The 17,453-nt window shown below is 41.2% G+C and overlaps 1 protein-coding gene and 1 long non-coding RNA gene across 3 annotated transcripts in view; one reads left to right on the plus strand and one right to left on the minus strand.

The window, feature by feature from the left end:
• The window catches only part of LOC109918214 (endothelial lipase), a 30,995-nt gene extending 14,722 nt beyond the window's left edge, over positions 1 to 16,273 (plus strand). Inside the window, exons 5-10 of the mRNA XM_020518115.2 lie at positions 1,011 to 1,235; positions 2,621 to 2,863; positions 3,843 to 3,963; positions 8,632 to 8,859; positions 13,872 to 13,977; positions 15,739 to 16,273. Of these exons, the coding sequence (XP_020373704.1) occupies positions 1,011 to 1,235; positions 2,621 to 2,863; positions 3,843 to 3,963; positions 8,632 to 8,859; positions 13,872 to 13,971 (917 nt within the window). The 3' untranslated portion in view covers positions 13,972 to 13,977; positions 15,739 to 16,273. The remainder of the gene's footprint in view (positions 1 to 1,010; positions 1,236 to 2,620; positions 2,864 to 3,842; positions 3,964 to 8,631; positions 8,860 to 13,871; positions 13,978 to 15,738) is intronic.
• Positions 1 to 17,453, minus strand: part of LOC125483768 — a 30,882-nt gene that overhangs the window by 2,727 nt on the left and 10,702 nt on the right. The window contains exon 2 of one of the 2 annotated variants that reach the window (XR_007262717.1): positions 3,668 to 3,705. This is a non-coding gene — a long non-coding RNA (uncharacterized LOC125483768). Of the gene's footprint in view, positions 1 to 3,606; positions 3,706 to 17,453 lie in introns of both variants that reach the window. The other variant, XR_007262719.1, reaches the window with a different exon arrangement.

Genomic DNA, 17,453 nt, shown 5'->3' on the forward strand with positions numbered 1-17,453 from the left:
TAGGAGATGGGGGTGGGGCTTGAGGTGGGAGGAGGGGATAGGTGGGAGGAAGGACAGGTTAGGGAGGCGGGGACAAGCTGGGCTGGTTTTGGGATGCGGTTGGGGGAGGGGAGATTTTGAAGCTTGTGAAGTCCACATTGATACCATTGGGCTGCAGAATTCCCAAGTGGAATATGAGTTGCTGTTCCTGCAACCTTCGGGTGGCATCGTTGTGGCACTGCAGGAGGCCCAGGATGGACATGTCATCTGAGGAATGGGAGGGGGAGTTGAAATGGTTCGCGATTGGGAGTTGCAGTTGTTTAGTGCGAACCGAGCGTAGGTGTTCTGCAAAGGGGTCCCCAAGCCTCCACTTGGTTTCCCCGATGTAGAGGAGGACACAACGGGAACAGCGGATGCAGTATACCACATTAGCAGATGTGCAGGTGAACATCTGCTTGATGTGGAAAGTCTTCTTGGGGCCTGGGATGGGGGTGAGGGGGAAGGTTAGGGGCAGGTGTAGCATTTCCTGCAGTTGCAGGGAAAAGTGCTGGGTGTAGTGGGGCTGGAGGGGAGTGTGGAGTGGACAAGGGAGTCACTGAGAGAGGGGTCCCTCCGGAAAGCAGATAAGGGTGGGGAGGGAAAAATGTCTCCGGTGGTGGGGCCGGATTGCAGATGGCTGAAGTGTCGCAGGATGATGCATTGGATCCGGAAGTTGGTGGGGTGGTAGGTGAGGACGAGGGGGATTCTGTTTTGGTTGTTATTGCGGGGAGGGTGTGTGAGGGATGAGTTACGGGAAATGCGGGAGACACGGTCAAGGGCGTTCTCGACCACTGAGGGGGGGAAGTTGTGGTCCTTGAAAAATGAGGACATCTGAGATGTACGGGAGTGGAATGCCTCATCCTGGGAGCAGATGCGGCGGAGGTGAAGGAATTGGGAATAGGGGATGGCATAGGGGATGGCATAGGGGACTCGGAAAGCCGTGAACGCAGAGAAGTCATCTTCACTGAAACAAAAAAACATTTTTTTTCCAGGTTTGGATCCAGCTGGACCCTTGTTTGAAGGGGCCATCCCTGATCAGCGACTCTCCCCAGATGATGCAGACTTTGTAGATGTACTACACACTTTTGTATATGGTACACTGGGAGTTAGCATTGGCATCAGTCAGCCTATTGGCCATATTGATGTGTATCCAAATGGTGGCAGTTTCCAGCCTGGATGTGGCCTTCATGATGTCATCAGTATTATAGCCCATGCAAGTATGTATTTCAATATTTTGACCCCTCTGCCCTTAAAATGCTTGTTCATTGTAATTTGTACTTGTTAAGATTGTTTCTGTAATGGGTCATTAAAGTAAATCATTACCTGCTTCTTAGTTTTATTTCTGATTGTCCGAAAAACTCTATTACTTTTCACTGAGTCTTATTGGCTATTATTTGAAACCAGCCTGACTTAGCTGTGAGACATGTCACAGGTATCTACAAGAGACGTGTCAGATTTGATTTCCAATTTGTTCTGCAGTGCTTGAACCTAAATTAAGAAACAGTTTTATGAACTTTTAGAAGAACGAAAGATCCCTTAGCTAAAGAAGCTTGCCAATTGCAAATATCAACTTCTCCCATGTCCCTGCATCAAATTCTCACAAAATCCTGTCTCCTTTCTACAGAGTCCAGTCACTTGTTTCTTGTATCCATTGAAATTTCCATAATATACCTTCACTATTAGTTTATTGCACAAAATTATTGTCCTATATGTGGATGCTTCCTCTTGTGCAGCATTCTGGGACAAGAGACCATAGTCTTAGGATAAGGGGTAGCAAAGTTAAAACAGAGTTGAGGAGAAACTACTTCTCCCAATGGGTTGTGAATCTGTGGAATTTGCTACCCAAAAGTGCAGTGAATGCTGGGACAGTGAGTAAATTTAAGGAAGAGTTAGACAGATTTTTAATTGGTAATGGGTTGAAGGGTTATGGGGAGAAGGCAGGAAAATGGGGGTGAGGAGCATATCATCCATGGTCGAATGGCGGATCAGACTTCAATGGGCCGAATGGCCAAATTCTGCCCCTATATCTTATGAACCTATGAAAACTTTCCACCAAATTTTAATTTATGCAAAGCTTCTTAATTTTTTTTAGTCCTGTGCTTTGACATCTGGGTTTTTGCAGTAATGTGCTGCATTACTTTTGCCAGTGAACTTTACAATCTTGTAAAATTCATTTAGATTTCAATGGGGCCCTAGTATTTGTTTTTCAAATTCATAACAGGGTCACCAAGCTTCCCGGTAAGGGCCCATTGAGATTTAATTGAAGTTTCTAAGGCTCTGAAGTGAGTGGATAACTATGCTATTTCCATTCCCTGTTCTTATCCTTTCAGAGATAGCTAATCCTGCTGACTCTTAATTGCCTGCGGAAACTGTGTTTAAACTTAATGTGAACATTATAAGCTTGGCTGTGGTAGGCTCCATGTCTAAGTTAGGCTGCTCTTACCAACTTTAGTGGCCATTGTTGAAGAATCTACATGGTACAGGATGACAGCCAGCACCTAGGGAATTGTAGCAAAGCTCTTTGTCAGTTTCGTCAGTAAAGATAAAGAAAATATGAGGAGATTGTTGAGTGTTATAATTGTTTCCTTATTTCTATTGGCAGGTATTGGTGAAGTTGTTCATTGTGAGCATGAGCGTTCAGTCCACCTCTTCGTTGATTCCATCCTGAACCAGGATAAGCAAAGTCTGATGTATCGATGCCCAGACACTAAGACATTTGAGAAGGGAATGTGCCTCAGCTGTCGAAGGAATCGTTGTAACAAGCTGGGCTACAATGTCAAAAAAGTCAGAAGCAAACGTCTGAACAGGATGTATTTGAAAACAAGAGCAGATATGCCCTTTAAAGGTGAGTAGCAGAACAGCCTTACATAAATGGTCTATATACAAAGATATATACATGTATTTTAAAAGAGCTACATTTTCTATCTGGAAGGATTAGCAAGAAGAATGTTTCTGCCTGGAAATGCCTTATATAAATGAGATTTATATGCACGTAGCTAAAATCTTTCAAGGTACCTCCTTTGAAAAAAACAATTTAGATCAAAATTTAGTTTAATTCTGATACTTTCTCAGAATCTTTCTTGCCACATTCCTACAATGGCAAGTCTACTGTTACCCTAATGCATTTATATAATGTATGGATGGCACAGTGGTTAGCAGTGCTGCCTCACAGCGCTAAGGACCTGGGTTCAGTTCCACTCTCAGGTGACTGTGCGGAGTTTGCACATTCTCCTTGTGTCTGCCTGAGTTTCTGTTGATTGCTCTGGTTTCCTCCCACAGTACAAAGATGTGCAGGCTAGGTGGATTGGCCATGCTAAAGTGTCCAGTGGTGTGTAATTTATGCGAATTAGACATGGGAAATGTAGCGGGATGGGTCTGGCTGGGATGCTCTTTGGAAGGGCAGTGTGGATTGTTGGGCCAAATGGCCTGTTTCCATACTGTAGGGATTATATAATTTGTCTGTATAGCATGCGAAACAATACTTATCACTGTATCTTGGTACATGTGACAATAATAAATCAGATTAAAAAAATTAAAATAGACAAATTCCACAAGCTACTACTTTGCTAATGCATATACCAACCCAACCTGCTCCTATGATGCTGCTTGGCCTGCTGTGTTCATCCAGCCCTGCACCTTGTTGTCTCACCTTATTAACTTTTTAATTTTGAACTGCTGAGATCTGTGCTGCAAAGAGAAAACACAAAAAAAGAAGAAAAGGTTTTGAATCTTTATTCCTGACTCCTAAAAAGAGACTGAATTGAACAAGGACTTTTAAAATGCTATCTTCAATAGTTAAAATATTTTCTATACTTCTTCTCCAGTTTTCCACTACCAGTTAAAAATGCACTTATTCAGTGTAGAAGAAATACAAGATTCAAATCCTGAATTGCATGTAAACTTGTATGGGACCAAAGCTGACAGCAAGAAGACCAAAATTGAAATGTATGTATGCCTCATCTTTGAAAGCTAATAGCGAGGTTGCAAGTGGTTATTTCTAGAGTGCGTGTGTATGATAAACGTTGGACATAAAGGCATTTTTTTGTGTTTAGCAGGGACATAAAACAATAAATTAACATTGAAACTCACAGAAAGGCAGGTGGTTGCAGGAATGGGATGGTGATGGTGGGGAGGGTGGGGAAAGCAAGGAGAGCATGGTGTCATTGTAGTCATTTCAACTGTTCTCCCACCCAGTCGAACAGGGGTTTAAATAATCTCAACTGACTGCTACCACATACTACATTAATATAGTAATGTTAGTATTTCTCCATAAATTTTTATTTAAAATTGTTTCAGTTTGGTTTTGTAGAAACATCCAAAGTCAGTTGAATAGTGGAAGTTGTAACTCAGAAATTTACTTTTCCTGTAGTGTATCACACCCATCAATTAGAATCATAGAGACATAGAGTAATACAACATAGAAACAGGCCCTTTGGCCCAAACTGGTCCATGCTGACCATTGTGCCCACTCAGCTAGTTCCAATTGCCCGCATTTGGTCCATATCCCTCTGAACCCTTCCCATCCATGTACCTATCCAAATGTTTTTAAAATGTAGCTATTGTACCTGCCTCAACCACTTTTTCTGGCTGCCCATTCCATATATGCACCACTCTCTGTGTGAAGAAGTTGCCCCTCAGGTGCTTCTTAACTCTTTCCCCTCTCACCTTAAACCTATGCCCTCTAGTTTTCAATTTCCCATCCCTGGGAAAAAGTCTATATGCATTCATCCTATCTATGGCCTCATGATTTTATACACCTCTACAAGGCCACCCCTTATTCTCCTATGTTCCAAGGAATAAAGTCCTATACTGGCCAACCTGTCCCTATAACTCAGGCCTACTAATCTTGGCAACATCCTCATAAATCTTGTTTGCACACTTTCCAGCTTAACTATGTTTTTCCTATAACAGAGTGACCAAAACTGTACACAATACTCCAAGTCCAGCCTCACCAACGACTTATGCAACTGTAACATAATGTCCCAACTCCTACAATCAATGCCTCGACTGATAAATGCCTTCTTCACTACCCTCTTTACCTGTGACGCCGCTTGCAACGAAATATGTACTTGTACTCCGAGGTCCCTCTGTTCCACAACACTCCTCAGGATCTTACCATTTACTGTATAAGTCCTTCTTTGGTTTGACTTTCCAAAGTGCAACACCTCACACTTATCTGTATCGAATTGCATTTGCCAACCCTCAGCCCACTTCCCCATCTGATCAAGATCCCATTGTGATTTTTGATAACTTTCCTCGCTATCAACGATACCTCCTAATTTTGTCTCATCTGCAAACTTAATAATCATGCCTTGTACTTTCACATCCAGATCATTTATATAAATAACAAATAACAAAGATCCCAGCACTGACCCCTGTGGTACATCACTAGTCACAGGCGTCCAGTGCAAGAAACAAGCATCAATCATCACCCTCTGCTTCCTACCATTGAAGCAATTTTGAATCAAATTAGCTAGCTCTCCCTGGATCCCATGTGACCCAACCTTCATGACTAGCCTGCCATGCGGGACCTTGTCAAAGGCCTTACTAAAATCCATACAGACACATCCACTGCCCTACCGTCATCTATCCTCTTGGTTGCCTCTTCGAAAAGCTCTAAAAGATTTGTCAGACATGATTTCCCATGCACAAATCCATGCTGACTATCCTTAATCAGACCTTGACTATCCAAATGTTGGTTGGTCCTGTCCCTCAGTATCCTCTCCAATAACTTGCCTACCACTGATGTCAGGATCACTGGCCTGTAGTTCCCTGGCTTGTCTTTGCTACTTTTCTTAAACAATGGACAAACATTAGCCACCCTCCAGTCTTCCAGTACTTCACCAGTGCCTAAAGTTGAAGCAAAAATCTCTGCAAGGGCCTCTGCAATTTCTTCCCTAGCCTCCCACAACGTCCGAGTATGGCCTTGATCAGGCCCAGGGGATTTATCCACCTTAATGCGCTTTAAGGCTGCAAACACCCCCTCTCTGGTATTATATGTGGTCTAAAACATCCCCACTTGTTTCCCTTAGCCTTGAAAATGCAAAATACTTGCATTATATATAATTTTTAACAGCCTGAAGGGCTTACAAAGCAGTTTACAATCAATGGGGTATTCTTAAAGTTTAGCTACTGTACGAAATGCAGCAGCAATTTTTACACAGCATGGAGATAATGATAAGATAATCTATTTTAGTTTGATGGATAAAGATTAGTCAGGACACCAGGGAAAACTTCCCTTCTTTTCAAAGTAGGGCCAGGTGATCTTTTATGTCCATAAGAAGACAGACAGGAAATCACTCTAATATCCCTTCTGACTATGGAGCACTCCCTCAGTACTGACTCTCTGATTGTGCAGCATACCCTCAGTCCTGACCCTCTGACTGTGGAGCACTTCCTCAGTCCTGACCCTCTGACTGTGGAGCACCCCCTCAGTACTAACCCTCTGACTGTGGAGCACTCCCTCAGTACTGACCCTTTGACTGTGGAACATTCCCTCAGTACTACACAGAAGTCTCAAACTAGAGTTTGTGCTTAAGCCTCAGTACAGAGTTTTGAACTGTTTTACTTTTGATTCAGCAGTGAGAATAGTTAACTGATAGAAGTCGGGAGGACAAGAAGTTTTTATTTAGAGTTTGTACTACCAAATACCAGCAGTTTAATGAGTTTTACAAATAAAGACAAACTGCTCTGGTTTGTGCTGGTAGTAGAAGCCCACTCATTGATGATGGGAGCTTAAAACAACATCTGCACCTTGTGTTTATGTACCGGCATTTATACAGACTGAGGTAGCCTGATAAGAAAGGCAGGGCTCAGTATTTCTGAGGGTCATGTTTATATAAAGCAAGTATTTATTGAGCCTTGATGCTGCCACCATTGCTTAATGGATAAATGTTTGAACAATGCCAGGAGTTTGAACAATACCACATTCAACTCCTTTTGTCACTGGTGCTACAATCCTGTTTGGGACTATTAATGTGTAAAGAGAAATCCCAAACCAGTAAGTGACCAACAAAACAATATCACGAGATTTCACATTTTTATTGTGTATCAAAAAGACTTAAAATATGTACTAATGTAGTTTATGTAATGACTTATGCTATAAACTCAGTTCTACTTTTCACTTAGCCCCAGAGGTTGTCCTATCTTACAAAACCTTGAAAGTTCATTCACTTTTCCTAGAACCAATCCAAAGTATGAGACAGCCTTCTGCCATTTACTTTATTGCTCTTTAGTTTCCAGCTATTCCTTGAAGTAAGAATTTCACGGTGATCTGTTCATTAGCTTTTGTCTTACTGGTTTTCCAGTTTTCTTTAAAGACCTCACAACTGTAGACTCGTTTGTTCCTTGTCTGACTTTGAACACATATGGACAATGTTTTCATAACTTGCTCCCACAGCTTCTGTGCATCTTTTTCCAAGCTAATCCTTTGAGTTGACTGCTATCTACCACAAGACTATACGAGGGTCTCTGTAGATTTCTTTCGATACTTGCAAGCTAGAGAGAATCTTCCAGCTTCTTTTCCCTCATGAACCCCAATCTGAACAGCCTGCTTTTGTCAGCGAAACAAAAGAACATTGTAGCCAAGCTCCACCTCAAGTCATTATCGCTATGACAATATGATATGCTTTGGAATGATTTAAACAGAAATGAGAATGAATTATTTTACCCTAAACACAACATTTTGAGTCTGCAACTCATTTGTATAATTTATGTTTCTAATGAGTATAATTGTCCTCCCTCCAGTTGCCTTGGTTCCCTTATCTTCGTTAAAGATGGATCATTCATTGTTCAAATATATTCAGTGTTATGTCTGACCTCACAAGGCATTTACAAGTTACATTTTAGGTAGAAAAAATCCAGGCTTATTTGAGTCGCATTTATGTCAGTTGTTTTTCTCAGCTCCTCAAACAGGTGCTCCATTTTGTAAAAGGTTAAAACTACAATGCTTAAAACCAGAAGTTATACTCTAAAACATATAAACCATGAACTAGACATATAGTATTATACACAGTGTCTCATGGCTACCGAGATGGTCCTCAGGACACTTTTGGCACTAACCCTGTCTCTCATGCCAGGGGAAGATTCCCTAGTTTCAAAAATATACCAAGGGAGTGGGCCAGAGTGTCACTAGAAATCCAGGCTAGTCTCTGGCTTTGGAAGGGTCTATCAATCCCACAATGAAGGAGGTGATTTCAGGCTGGGTGGCAGGTTGACATCTCTGTGGACACAAGCCAAGAACTAGGCCTGGTTTCTCCGAGGCATCAAACATCCTGCTTTCTCTCCATGTCCCAGTCACTCAGCAGAACCTCGACACCATTCGGATGGGTTTTTCATCTTGGAGTTCCCTTCTCCGTCTGTAACCACACTGAAGTAGGTCAGATTGATGTTTAACCCTTCCCCCACCTTTCTCTCTGATAATCTGATGGTAGAATCTTAAATTTATTTTTGTTCCCAGGTTAATTTTGAGACTTTCTGCCACAGACTCCCTACAGAGCATCAGAATTTTGGAGCTTTTGCTATCATCATTGCTTGTGTGATTAGCTTCAGTTGTGTTACATTCACTGAAGTTTTGGAAATGTTTTAAGGTGTTAAATTTTTGTCCTGTTACAGACCTGAGCAAGTTGTTGCAAATAGGACAACTTCCTTCCTTGTCTACTTGGAGGATGACATTGGAGATTTGCTTAGCATTAAACTGATGTGGGAAGGGTCCTCATTATCCTGGTCATTATGGACGCAGCTCAAAAGTCTCTGGTACGGGTCAAATTTTAATGAAACAAAAGACTTGAAAGAGCTGGAAATAAGGAAGATTCGCGTGAAGTCTGGGGAAATGCAGAAAAAGTAAGTATGGACTTCCTGGGGTAATTATAACCATTGTTGAGAATGTGAATGATATTATTGGATTGGCCAACATTTCTAAACCCTCACGGTTCTTATTCCTTCTTAAGAAAATCTAAACCAACAGTATGGTGTGTGAGTAATAGGCAGGCTTTCTCTCTTTAGCCCATCTACACTATCACTGAAAGAAATGATTATCCCCACCGTATGTATAAAATTATAGTAAAGGTCAATTTAACAAGGGGTGATCCATGGTTAATTTCAGATCAGTTGCCCAGGCAGTGAATTCCTATAAGGATTAATTTTCACTCCTTCTTGTGGGTCAAGAGCAGCACGTAAACTGGGCCCCAACCATACAACCTTTCCTAGGGCCCCTCAGCCCTCACCATCTTAACATTCCTGCCCAACCCTGTTAATCTTTCACCCCCTTTCTTAACAAGAATATGTATACCTCTGCCTTAAATAATCAAGGACTCTGCTTCCATCATCTTTTCGGGAAGAGAGTTTCAAAGACCTTTGTGAGAAAAATATTGCCTGACTTCTGTTTTAAATGGGGGATCAAAGAACAAAGAACAAAGAACAATACAGCACAGGAACAGGCCCTTTGGCCCTCCAAGCCCGCGCCGACACATTTGGCCCTTCCACACTAAAATTGTCTTCACTTACAGGATCCGTATCTTTCTATTCCCTTCCTATTTACATATTCTTCCAGGTGCTTCTTGAATGCTGCTGCTGTGTCTGCTTCCACCACCTCCTCTGGCAAAGTGTTCTAGGCACTCACCGCCCTTTGTGTGAAAAATGTGCCTCACACATCTCTTTTAAACTCCTGCCCCCTTGCACCTTGAACCTGTGTCCCCCAGTAATTGACCCTCCACTGTGACAGGTATTCCATAATCCTTGTTCTGGGAGACATAATGTATGTACAGACTTCATGGAAGCAACATAAAGGTGCAAGATCTGCAAACCTGACTGTGCACGGGAAATACATTTGAAAGGAAACATTGGTCTTTATACTAATAAATACTTGTCCCACAAAAGGGCAGTCTCACCCGCCATTATCAAGTTTTTGAAACATTTGGCCCAACCTGATAGTTATCAGGTACTTAGATCATTTTGATGGAGTGGAAGATGACATTTCTCCAGGAGTCCTTGCCATGATTCTGACAAGATGCTGAGTCAAGGCCCAGTTCTGTCACTAAGTTGGTCAGTGCGGTCACCAGGCCTATCACTGCTGACAAAGAGTTACACCCATGTGACCACATGAAAATGTGGGATTCCTGATGTAGGGAATTCCCCTGCAGTGTTACAGCTCCCTGCTAAACTGATAGCCTTGTTTGGAGAAATTACGCTCTTCTGTCTTCTCTCAAGAGGGTTTCCAAGAAATTCCCACATCAAGCTAGAATCAGGGTTTTAATTACAGTCTTCCTGCTTGGTTCTCATCGTAATTACAAAGGGAGTGTGCTGGAATCTATCATCTTTACTTGCCCTGGCTTTTGTGTGACTGCAGACTCTCAGCAATGTAGTTGACTCTTAACTGCCATCTGAAATAGTCTGGCAAGATGCACGAAATTCACCAAAGATCCTCAGACAGCACCTTCCAAATCCACGACCACTTCCATCTAGAAGGACAAGAGCAGCAGATATAATGGGAACACCACCACTTTGAAGTTCCCTCCAACCCACTCACCATCCTGACTTGGAAATATGTTGCTGTTCCTTCATTGCCGCTGGCTCAAAATCCTGGACGTCCCTCCCTAATGGCATTGTGGGTCAACCCACAGCAGGTGGACTGCAGTGGTTCAAGAAGGCAGCTCATCACCACCTTCTCAAGGGCAACTGGGGATGGGCAAGAAATGCTGGCCCAGATAGTGAAGCCCACATCCCACAAAATGAATAAATAAAAGTCACTCAGTTCAAGGGAAATTGGAGATGGGCAACTGCTGTTGGATTTGCCAATGATGCTTACATCTTATGAAAGAATGATTACGTACTCTTGCACATGAAGAAACAGAATGATATATATATATTTGTGTTGTGTCAGATCCCCTCTCAGATTGATGTATTGGGCAGCTCATACAAGAGACTTGGCCTGATATTAATATACTGTGATCCAATCCTGTTGTCACCATGACCTTGGAGCTCCTGTAACAATACAAAGCCTTGGTTTCATTCACATTCTGCGAGTTGTGGTACATAGTGTACTGGTTTACAAGAAGGCAGATAAAACTGTTACTATGATACCTTTTTGTTTTTTCAATTTGCACCTTCCCTGTCACATCTTGTAAGTAATTTTACATTTGCTCTTTCTCTGAGCATCGTGGATTTTGGTCCCAGTTCTCAGTTTTCAGTTAAAGTATTTTGTCCACTAAGGCTCAGAGTGATTTTTCTCACATGATCTTCTGCTCTTTACCTCATTAATTCTGTGACTGGACTATTGGATGCCTTTCCTTTGTGGGACTGTGCAGCTGAAGAGGTGAAAGTGTTCTCCATTGCTGATTCTTACATTTTCCATGCTGCTGCATTATATTTAAAGCCCAGCTGCTCACCAATTCAGAGGCTGGAAGTGAGGTATGACCCCATGCACTGTGGTGCTTGACTGCTACCACATGGGCTCAGAGAAAAGGAAAGCTCACTCCCTGAATTGCAGTCAGGGACCTGGAAGTCTCGATGATGGGTTGGTAATGAGGAAGGTTGTCCTTTATTCCAGCTGACTGCCACAGACCACACCACCAACCCAAGCCAGCTTGGACCCCAATTGCAGCCATTACTCAAATACCATCAAGGGGAAGGTACCCCCCCTTGCCTTAGTTTTATCTCCCATCACAGAATTGTTACAGCATAGATGGAGGCTATTGGGCCCATTATTCCAGCCATGGTTCTTCCATTGAGTATCATGACTGAGTACCAACCTCCTACTTTTTACCAATGCACATAATTACTATCCAAATAATCATCTAATTTCCTCTTGAATGTCTCAATTGAACCTGCTTCCACTACATTTCTAGGCAGAGAATTCCATACCCTAACCACTTGCTGTGTGAAAAAGTTTTTCTCACATTACTGTTACTTCTTTTGTACATCACTTTAAATCCAGGCCCTCTCGTTCTTGTTCCTTTTACGGGTGGGAATAACTTCTCTCCATCTACCCTATCCAGCCCACTCATGATTTTGAAAACCTCAATCAAAATCTTCTCTCAGCCTTCTTGTCTCCAGGGAGAACAGTCCCAGTTTCTTCAATCTATCCTCTTAACTGAAGTTTCTCATTCCTGGAACTATCTTTGTAAATCACTTCTGCACTGTCTCCAGTGCTTATGGCTTTCCAATAATGTGGTACCCACAACTATATACAATACTCCAGCTGAAGTCTAACAAGTGCCTTATACATGTTCAGCATCATCTCCTTGCTCTTGTACTCCCTATTTATAAAGCTGAGGACACAGTATATTTTATTCACTGCTCTCTTCACCTGTCCTGTTACCTTCAATGGTCTGTGCACATATACACTGAGGTCCATCTGTGCCTTCATCCACTTTAGAATTGGACCCCCTTTTTCTATTGTCTTTCTGCGATAATCTGAGTACGTCTGAGTTGATTTCTCTCTTGTTTCTCTTAGGTTATAGATTAGCATTCCTACTTGGACTTGCTCCCTTCTAAGACATCCTCACTGTGTTAAAAGCAACCCTTAGCACCAGTGCTGGGTGCTGTGCTGCTAATATATGCCTGCTTGGAAATCCGGTTTTAGCAGAGCCCTATGCCAAATTGCTGACTATTATAACTGGATCTTGCCTAGCCGTGCTAAAATGGGAACACACAAGCATTGTTTGGACATTATTTTCACGGAGAAGTAAATATGGATTCTTTGCACTCACTTTCACTGAAGGTGTGGACTGGGCTGATCGGCACGTGGCACCAAGTTGCAGGAGTGCTGAAGGACTGTGAGGGCGTGCATATTATTGGATGCACCACTGGAGATCTAGAGGTTGAAGGATGCCCAGTATCTGCAGAGAGCAGAAGTCCAGCTCATCCTCCTGTGCCTTCTTCTCTCTAGTATCTGCTGCTAGTCTATCTCGCCTTATCTCCTCCTCGCATTTCTTCTGCCAAGCAGGGAGGTGTCTTGAAAGATGACCAAGCAGTCACTTTCACCTGATAACTCCTATAAGGTGCATTAGCTGAGCATTTATTCTTTTTGGGAGAAGACCATGAATAATTTCCGAACTAAATGTTGCTAAGGTATTGATGGAGTCTTGACAAAGCACCACAGAAAGTTTCCCAATGTATTTCAAAAATCATCTTCAAACCTTTGGAAACAAGTGAACTGTAAAAGATTATAAATCTTTAAGTTCTTAAATCTTAAAATCCTCAGCAATCACCTATTTAAACCCAATCAATTGGTCGCTGTCAGGAGCGCCTTTTTGATAAAGCATTATCCTCCGAAACGCTGTACAGCTTCATCAATGAGTGCAGCAGCAATGTTTAATTCCAATCAGCTGTTTAACAATCCTGTGAGAAGTTGGTTACAGGACAAACTCCTAATACCTCCACAAATGGTGTCTTGCACCAAAGGCAAGAGAAAGCATCTTTTCAGTTTAAGATGTCAACTGCTCTAGGTTTTTCACCTTGGTTTTCCTAACACATAACAAGTCCTCTGCTGATTCTGTTTTTGTGAGAACTGATCAAAATCAATTTATTTACAAAATAGCATTCTGAGAGACCTCGATGCTGACTGCTGTATAGCCAAAATGGCAAAGTGTTCCATTCCCCAGCACGATCATTGATGGTGATTTAATTCATCCAGTAAAAAGAGCTCACAATGTCATTCAGTTGTAACAATTGACAGCCAATTGGCAGATTGATAAAGGCATTCAAAATGTTCATTCACTCGTCCTGCTGGGGAAACATTGCAGCTTTTAGTCAGAGAGAGGAAAGAATGAGAGAGGCAATCAGTTGATAAAACTAAATGGTGAGATGGAGGAAAATGTCCTTTTAAATTAAATTCAAGCTGGTTTTATTCACAGGTACACATTTTGTGCGACCAGGCCCTCAACCATGACAATTTCACCAGGAAGGGAAATGATGTTCACCAAATGTCTGGATGGTTGGCCAATTAAAAAATAAAATGAGGTACAGAGCAACATTTCACTATTAACATTTTTGTTCAGAATTAATGTACACTGTAGGATTTGTTTGTAGGTTAAGGCATGTTGTAAAGCACATTTTAAAAATGTAAAACATGGAATGCCAATCTATTAGGTCAGGATGCACGACTGTAAACATTTTGAATATGCTTTAACCTTTGCGAAAATGCAAAGTTAATCCTCGTTGTTTTGCAATTAAAATTGAGCTGGCAAGTGTTGTCAGTCCTGGGATAGTTCATGGCTTGCAGCAAAGACATATTCCAGTGAGGTAAAGGATTCTAAGAAGAGGATAAGCTAACCGGGTTAACCAGGGAAATTAAAGATAGCATCAAATTGAAAGAAAAAAAATCAAAGATTAATGGCAAGCCCAAAGATTGGGGAAGTTTTATAAACCAATAAAAGTGAATATAAAGTGAAAGTGAAAATAATGAAGAGGGAGAAAATAAACTTTGAGGGTAATCTTGCAAGTAATATCAAGATGAACAGTGAGAACTTCTTTAAATATATAAAAAGGAATAGAGAACCCAAAGTGAATGAAGGCCCTGGAGAATAAGGCTGGAGGAATAATAATGAGGAACCAGGAAATGGCAGAGGAGTTGAACAAATACTTTGTATCAAGCTCCACAGTAGTAAACACTAATTGTCTTTCCAGAGTTACTAAATATTCAAAGGGCAAAAGGAGGATAGGAAATAAACACAATAACTATAGTTAGAAAAAAAAGTGATAGGGAAACTAATAAGTCTGAAGACTGATAAGTCCCTGGACTCAACTTAGGCATTATCTGTATAAGAAACAGTGTGACCATATCAGAGCTGCATTGATGAAGGGTCATCAAATTGGAATGTTAGCTCTGTTTTTCTCCACAGTTGCTGTCTGACATGCTGAGGGTTTCCAGCAGTGCTTGTCTTTGTTGTCCTCAAAAGGCTGGTTTGATGTTGGCATCATTCACAATGCTGTTATTCCCTCTTTCACAGGGGAACATGGTTGTCTGATGGTACCATCACTGGAAAGTAATTCAGAGACCCAGAATAATGCTCTGGGAACATGGGTTCAAATGCTACCATAGCACCTGGTGGAATTTATATTTAGTTAATGATCTGGAATTGAAAGATAGTCTTATGAAACTTTGATTGTCATAAAAACCCGTCTGTTTCTCTAATGTCCTTGAGGGAGTGAGATCTGCCATCCTTATCTGGTCCAGCTGATATGTGGCTCCAAAGTGGACCCAGCACTCAATGATTTGACATGACTTCAGGCCTAGTATCATTGGTAAATTCACACAGCACCCTTTCCAAAGTCAACATATTCTTCCTGAGGTATAATCCAGAACTGAGCTCAAGAACAGAAGAAACAGTTTATATTCTCCACTTGACAGGAGAGTATTCTGATGCTTAATGTGAGAGATAAGAGATGTAACACAACTCAAAGGCATCATGGAAAAGGATTAAATAGCAGGGTACACAGCTAAATTTGGAAAATAAGAATAGCAGAAAGATGGGTATAATCTTTTTCTAAATAAAGTATAAAGACATGACATATGAGTTATCACATGTGGCAATGAGTCAAATAACATAAAAAGGTTGAAGAATTAATTAAGTTTGTTTTTGCATGCTGAAGAGACTGAGGGGTGAAGTAGTTACATCAATCTAGGTTATTGATTGTGTCTTGCTCTTTTTGCTGTTTTTGTGAACTTCATCAGATTTCACATTGCACATAAAACATTTTTTCCCCTTTTATTTTCTTTAGTTTGCAGTCTTAAAATTACTGCGGTGATCTTTGGAGTTATGCTACAGCATGTTCAAGGGACTTTGAAGTCTTATCTTCCCGGACCATGATTGACTTTTTGCTGGGTGCCATCCTGGAAGAGTTGCAGCAGCCTTTGTCTCAAGAAAGATTATTCCTACTATTCAGTTTCTTCATTTGCTCTGCTGGGCTTGTTTAGCACATTATACTTACATTAAGAGAAGAGACCTCCTGAGCTTTGGCTGTGCTGCTCATGGACTGAGTTCCCACAATACGTTTGTACTTCTACAAGGCCCACAGACATCCTGTGCCAGTCACAGCTTCCATTGCAATGACTCTCTAATGCTATAATCCAAGACAATTTTTGTACTGCTGATAATTTAAATGATAAATGTCAGTTTCATAGCCTTATTTGTATATATTGTATTGCTACATTTTTGTACATGGTGGACTTACACTTGTTAAATGCTATTTATATATTGAATGCTGTATATTTGAAAATAAAATTATTTTTCTGTAATAATTGGAAAGAATTGAATGAATGAATGAACACGTGCACTAAGTTATTTACCTTCTGTTTTGCAGGTTCTGAGATTTGTTGTTTCTATTTGCATCAATAATGTTTTAATATTTTCCTCAAGTAGCAGTATTTTGGTTAAGGTCAACACAGTCAGAAGTTTATTTGACTAAGGATGCCTTATAGTAGAGTCCAATCCAATTCTCCCTTGGCATATTATGCGTATGTCAGTGGAAGTAGCTAGGAGAAGTATTGGCACAAGGGCTAATGTCAGTTTTAATCCTGCCATGGTACACTAATCTGTGATGAACCTGCTGAAAATTACAAAATCAGGCATTATGGCAACATGTATAAGGGAAAAAGAAGAAAGACAAATTTATGTGGTGCCTTCTCCTTAGGATATCCCAGGTCATAATCATGGAGTTTTTGCTGCACAGAATGATGCCTATCCTGACTGTGCTGTTCAACAAACAATCATCGACTGTAATTTAATTTTCCACACCTGGCCCATTGCCTTCTTTGATGTCATTTTAAGTGTTCATCCAAATACTCTAAATATCTTGAGAGTTTCTACCTGTAATACCCTTTTAAGCAGTGAGCTCCTTATACCCACAACCTTCAGGATGAAAATTGTTTACCTCAAATTCCACCAAAGCTCCTTGCCTTAAAATGTGCCCTCTGGCTATTGACCCCTGTACTAAGGGGAAAAGTTTCTCCATATTACCCTTTTTATGCCCCTTAGAATTTTGTACACACCAAATTCCCCTCTCAGCCTTCTCTGCTCCAAGGAAAGCAGCTCCAGTCTATCTAGTCTCCTCTCTTCATAGCTGACTTGCTTCAGCCCAGGAAACATCCTGTGAACCTTCTCTGCACCCTCTCTCTCACGTAATCACATCCTTCCAATAGTGTGGTGATCAGAACTATACACTGTACTCAACAGTGGCCTAACTCAAGTTATATACAACTCCATCACAACTTCCTTGCTCTTGTCTTTAATGCCTTCTTAATTACCTATCATTCAACGCGTACACCCATGTATTATTAGTCCTCCCAAAATGAATCACCTCACACTTTTCAGGATTAAATTTCATTTGCCACTTTTCAACCGACTTGACCAGCTCATCTATATTGATCTGTAGTCTAAGACTTCCTTCCTCAATATTTATTGCGTCAATTTTTGTGTCATCTGTAAACTGGCAGT

This window comes from Rhincodon typus, chromosome 1 (genome assembly GCF_021869965.1).
Source record: "Rhincodon typus isolate 14 chromosome 1, sRhiTyp1.1, whole genome shotgun sequence".
Lineage (NCBI taxonomy): Eukaryota > Metazoa > Chordata > Chondrichthyes > Orectolobiformes > Rhincodontidae > Rhincodon > Rhincodon typus.